This window comes from Python bivittatus, unplaced genomic scaffold (assembly GCF_059951505.1).
Source record: "Python bivittatus isolate LINGU-HERP-01145 unplaced genomic scaffold, Pbiv_v1 ctg000700_np1212, whole genome shotgun sequence".
Lineage (NCBI taxonomy): Eukaryota > Metazoa > Chordata > Lepidosauria > Squamata > Pythonidae > Python > Python bivittatus.
The window spans coordinates 76,595,870-76,601,892 of record NW_028277098.1 but is presented as its reverse complement, the minus strand read 5'-3'; the positions used below and the strand labels follow the sequence as shown (position 1 = coordinate 76,601,892).

Below are 6,023 nucleotides of genomic sequence, written 5' to 3'. Positions count from 1 at the left end.
AGGACAATGAGCCCGTCACTAACTCTTAGCTCAACCTACTTCTTAGGAATAAAATGAGGAGAGACTTCCATGAGACCCACTGAACTCCCAGAGAAACAGTGGGATATAGATGTAATATTACATAAATCAATATTTATTATTTGAGTGGAGTTTTTGATCAAGCATGTTTTAACATGTTTTCCTTGCCTATGTACAAAACACTTTGAACTGTTATGAAAAGGGAACAGAAATAAATGAAACCTTTTTGCTCAAGAATTCAGATATAGCTTCATATATCAGTCCATTCTGGATTTAAACCACAAGAGGAAGTTGGGGCTAGGGAGAAATTCTCTGACTTAATGAAACTGAGCAATGGAAAAAAGTAGACTTGCAGGATTATACAGTTCACGTTTTTAGATGATTTCAAGAAAAGTTTACACAGGCATCAATCATGTCTCCTGTAGTTAATGAACATTATGTTCAGAACAGGGAGAGGCCTTTTGCTAACAAAGTCTGCTCCAGTGAGGAAGAATTTCATTTTCCAGTGGGAATAAGATATTAGTCAGTTGCAAAAAATCTTTGGACACCATGAAGCTTATTTTTTTATGATACTAGTTCCTTGAAATCACTGTCACTGTGTCCAACTTCTACATTTTATTCCTCTTTAATTTCATGGGCCCAAGTCAGACTAAGAAACAACAAAAACTGATGCTTCTTTCACTGCTTGTACAAAAGCCAGCTGAATTGGTATTGACTTTCTGCAGCACTGGCAACGTGGGGTGCAAGAATACTGATTGCTGTTGCCCTAACTTTGGGGTTGGCTTTGTTTCCCCACTCAGAACCCATGGGGCATATAAATTACTCTCCCAGGATTATACTCCATGCATCCAGTTAAATAGATTTTGACTCCATTAAATTTATGCTAGTTGTTAAGCTGCAAGAAGACTCCATTATCATTTGCACAGTCACCCACACTCTGTTTTTGAGTGCATTCTCAGCATTTTGTTCAGATACTACGTTCAGTCCTACACTGAGTTCAGGGGAAACCAGTTCTTCAAGTTTGCAATAAAAACCATTTGTGTACAGTTCTGATTGGGTGGAATGAGTGACTTCATAAAATCATTTTCTCCCTCCTTGGACATGATCTGTTTTAGAAATATAAGGTTGAATGTGAACTTTTAGAATCATCTAAAAACAAGAAATGCATAATCCCCCAAGGCTACTTTTTTCCATTGTTCAGTTTGATTCAGTAGAGAATTTCTTCCTAGCCCCAACTTCTTCTTGTGGTTTCAATCCAGAATGGACTGATACATGAAGCTGCAGTATATCTGAGACTTGGCAAAGGAGAAACACAATAATAATTAGCCTATATCAAACAGCATTAGCCCTTTGTTTTCCAAACATGAAAAAATTATTTTCCACCCCACAATGAAAAGACATCATGACATCCAGAACTTGGGTAAGACTGCAGTCTTTATTTTCTAGGCCTCCAGAAGTCAGGTTAGTATTCTATTTCTATTGTTCTTTTCTTTTCCAAACTAGAAAGTTTGAGGAGTCACAAAATATTTGGCAGAGATAGACAGATAGAGATAGATAGAGATAGAGATAGATAGATATGGAAAAACTGTTTACAAATGTACACACTGAAAAGGGACAAAGGATGGTTGAGTAACTCAACACAAGCCACAGCTATTTCCAATTCCAATTCTGCAGAAACCTTGAACCTCAGAGCATAACAGGTTGTGTTTGCCAAATTACTTCCCACATAATCAGTACAAAGCTTTTTCTTAAAAGGTGTTTCATGTGGAAGGGTTTTAGTACTGACAACTGTTACAAATGAACCTTATATCTTTTAACAGATTATTATTTCTGTGGTAATATTTTTTCAAGATATTTACTCTCACAGAACACATTCATAATGTTTGTTATCGAGGAAACTGCATACAGTAAATGCTAAAGTTATTTTAAGCCAATCAAAACAGGAAAAATAGTAATAAGAGCATGAGAATCTTTTCAGATTTCCAAATGAAAGGCATGTGAATAAGAGAGTTATCCATCCTATTACTTTTTGTGATTTTATAGTTTCCCATCCTTCCATTACTAACCATCTTCATACAACCAAACCCTGATTACGGACATGCTACTTTTCTAATCCTTCTGAATGAACTTGCAGTTGGGAAAACTGAACTTATATTGCTGTAACCTAATGTCATATTTTTTGCCAAAACTTGTGATTTGTGAGAAGTAGTTCTGATTTCAGAAAATGTGTTCTGGTCAATAAAATGTCAGCTGCCGTAAAAAGTTGTATTTTTCCATCTTTAAAAAAGCAGTTTTTGTGAAAACACATTTATGTTCTGAATAAATACTGCAGAGTATATACTGAAGTATTATAACTGTATCTGTGATTAACTAAAAGCCCATTGTTTTTCAAGTGTACATTGTAATACATTACATAGGATTATGTTTGCAAAACTGAACACAGAGGACATATTCTTTCAGTCCTCATCATGCCTAGAGAGTCATTCATTTTGTGGTGCATTTTAAAGCTGCTGCTGCTTTCTTTCTCTTTCTTTCTTTTCTTTCTTTCTTTCTTTCTTTCTTTCTTTCTTTCTTTCTTTCTTTCTTTCTTTCTTTCTTTCTTTCCTTTCTTTCTTTCTTTCCCTCTCTCTCTCTTTACATTTTTTTCTTGTAAATCAGAACCAAGATAGCTGATATCTTTATATGGACTAGGAGTTACTGATAAATAGCTGCTCTATATTAAGGTATTCATCTAGCAACAATTTTTTAAAAGTGCAATGTGCTTCCAACACTCTGTAATGAATCCTCATAAATTCATTCTACATTTGCTATACAAAGGTCAACAGGCTCCAATCCAATGAACAGAAAGAAAAATCTGGCACTAAGAAGGCACATACTTTGGGGGAAAAGCCATTCCATCAAGCTGCAACAGCTGAATAGGAAAATGGTTACTGAAAAATCCAGAATTTCCAGCTACAAACCCAGACTGCTCTGAAGCACAGACAAAGCAGTCATCTATAAAAACAGCAGATACCAACTCTGCCACTAGCCGCTCTCTGGGCGGAGCATCTCCTTGAAGACTACCACACAAGCAGGGCCAGAACTGTGCCCCTCCAGTGAGTGACTGGGATGGTGCTGGGAGGTGGCTATCAGCATTTGCTTGCAGAACATTTCCCGAACCCCGTGCCGGAACTTGGGGTCCCAAACACTGTAGATAGCCACATTCCAACAGCTGTTGGAAGCAAGGATCCAGAAAGCATAGAAGGAGAACCGGCACCACTCATAGCCCACCACAGTGCCCACAACAAATACAGCAATGGGAACAAAAGAAACAGAGTATGCGAAGGTCAGGATGCCAATGGTCTTGGCAGCAGTGACATCTGAGTAAGTGAGCCTGTTGCCCCCCTGTGGCTCTTCTCTCAGTTGCTTCCGCATTTTGTGGTACTGCCGGAGGGTGGCAAACGTGATGGTGTTGACAACGAAAGTGCCACCCAAGAGGGTGAAATCAAATATTGGGTACAGGAGCATGATGCTCCAGTTGGACTCTGACAACTTGTCCTGAGGAAAGCCATAGTTGCACATCTTACTGCAGGAATTGTACTCAAAGGTGATATTTGGAACTGAGAGGAGAGGTGTCACAGCCAAGGAGAAGCTCAGCATCCAAGATCCAAGAATGAGCCAAGTGATCCGGCGCTTGGTAATCACAGCTTTCCTGTGCAGGGGCTTCAGCACAGCGATACTTCTCTCCACGGAAAGCAGAAATATGGTGCTGACTGAGACGAAGGTGCACCCTGCAAAGATAGGGCCAGTGATCAAACAGGCAGGCCTGCCAGCTGGACTCCTCTCTTGCTCTGTTCCATAGGCCAACATGTTTGCCTCCTGATAAACGGAGTAAGGTACTACTATGAGCCCCACAGCCAGATCAGCAAGAGCCAAAGAGGCCTTTAGGTAGCTTTGGGGTGTTCGGAATTGCCTCACACAGAAGAAGACCAGGAGACTCGCCAGATTTCCAAGAGAGATGGCAATGATCAGGAGGACCATGAAGAGCAGCTGGCAGACCTCTCCAGCAAAGGCCAGTCTGCAGTCTGTACTATTGGGCCTCCTGTTGCTACTGCTGTTTCCCAGCATCGACCAGGTTTTCTTCCCTTCACAGGGCAAAAGAGAAAGAAGGCAGTTAAGGAGCTCCACCTTCAAAGGGCCATGGAAGAGGCTCTATAGGCTAGCAGTTTTCCAGAATGCATGGCCCAGAAATGAACAATTCATAGGGAAGTCCGTGTCAGTAAATGGTGCAGCAATTAAAGCTTGGATCAACTGGTGCACTCACATAGTATGTATGTGAAGCACCGGAGCAAAATTCACCGGAAGCGCTCTGAAATAACAAGTCTTCTCCACGTATCAAAAGATGGAGCAAGAGGCAGAGGAGCAAGAGCACCAGGGAGGAGTTTAGTTATACTGATCTGTGGCTTGTGCGAATATACAAAAAATGTATGTCAACATTTTCAATCACTGTATTTGAAACACAGTCTGGGGATCTGTCACCAGAATATCCTATCAATCCTGCAATTTCTTTCCTTCTCTCTAATAGATTGATATGCCTATAAACAGTGCTGAATATTCTTGAAACATGTTGATGATGTTGACACCTGGATACAATGGAATATCCAGGCTCCTCTTCTTCTGCCAGGGTGAACCAGGTAACTGACCAGCAGACCTTTAAGAGTAGGATTTCAGGGCTGAGATCCTGGGTTCCATGGCGCAGAGAGAGCAGGAGGGCTTATGCTACTCTGCCCTCATAAGACCAGGTCCAGAGTCTAAAATTACCCAGCTGCACCACTGCTTCTAACCAGAGTTAGAGCTAACTCCCTGTAGTAATTGCAGAAGGCCTTCCTAAAATGGGGCCAGCCAAAGAGTGCATCTTAACCCTTCTCCACACCTGGAGGAGGATCTTCCAAAGTGAATGCTCCCACCCAGACTGAAGCCTCTTTATGCAGTCCATCAGCCCCCACCCCAAGACATAAGGTGGTTTTTAGAAACCCACTCTAGAGCGCTTCAGACTGGGACAATTGGTTAGATAGAAACTGCTCGGCTTCTTCAAGCAGCACAAAGTAACTCTCACACAGGCGAAGTCCAACAGCAACTGGGCGAACCAACAGCCTGGGCGCTCCGTCTTTGGAGTTTAGCGCCGCTGGACGACGGAACTGCGGGCGCTGGGCATCTTCTGCGTTGCCCGACATTGCTGGTCTCCGCAATGGTCCTTCGCTGAGCTCCTCGCCCAGCCCTGAAGGGAGCTCCGCCGCCGCCGCCGCCGAAACCCTTCCTGCAGCGCCATGAGCTTCCAGCTCCTATTCGCAGCTTAGATGCAAACTCCAGCCAGCCAGTAGGTCTTGCGCGGCGCCTCCCGCCTTTCGCGTTAACTTAGACCCCATTCTTCGGGAGAGCTCCGTCCGCCGCCGTTAATTCCTCCCTGGCCTCGCCGCTGCAGCTCTCTGCACCGCCTTCCAGCGATTTACTGACAGCCCGGTCCGAACAGGCGCTGCTTACCCAGACAGGTAGCTTCGCCCGCCTCGCCTGCTCAGAAGGCGGGCAGGTGGGGTCCGCTCGGGCGCTCCTGGGTCCCGGGGCTGAAGACCTTAGCCAAGCCGAAGAGGAACCACCGCCGGGATTCTCGCTCCGTGAGGAATGTCAGCCCTGTCGGGATCGTTCGGGGCTGCCCGCCCCCGCGGCTTCTGCGTCTGCCCAGAGGCGGCACCTATGCATTGTGCCGAATGCCCGAAGGAGAGCCTGGAGGCGGGACGGCAATCAATCCTCGGGTTCGTGTCTCTCGGGTTCGTGGGACAAGAGCCCCCTTGAGACCCAGCGCTCCGGGCGTGGCCCGGCGACGCCTTGGGAAGCCGTACCCAATCCGTTAAGCGCCGAGCGAGAGGTGTTGCTAACTCTGCTTAAAAGCGCAGGAGACTTCTAGGGTAAAGCCGACCATTAGCCTAAATCAGTGTTTCTCAACCTCAGCAACTTTAAGATGGGTGGGC

At 44.4% G+C, this 6,023-nt stretch overlaps 1 protein-coding gene across 1 annotated transcript; it reads right to left on the bottom strand.

Moving 5' to 3' along the window:
- Positions 1-1,261: 1,261 nt before the first annotated feature.
- LOC103050384 (adenosine receptor A3-like) lies at positions 1,262-5,797 on the bottom strand. Its single transcript, XM_025168180.2, has one exon. It carries the CDS (start codon positions 4,123-4,125, stop codon positions 3,043-3,045), a length of 1,083 nt encoding a protein of 360 aa, XP_025023948.1. The 5' UTR covers positions 4,126-5,797; the 3' UTR covers positions 1,262-3,042.
- Positions 5,798-6,023: the final 226 nt, after the last annotated feature.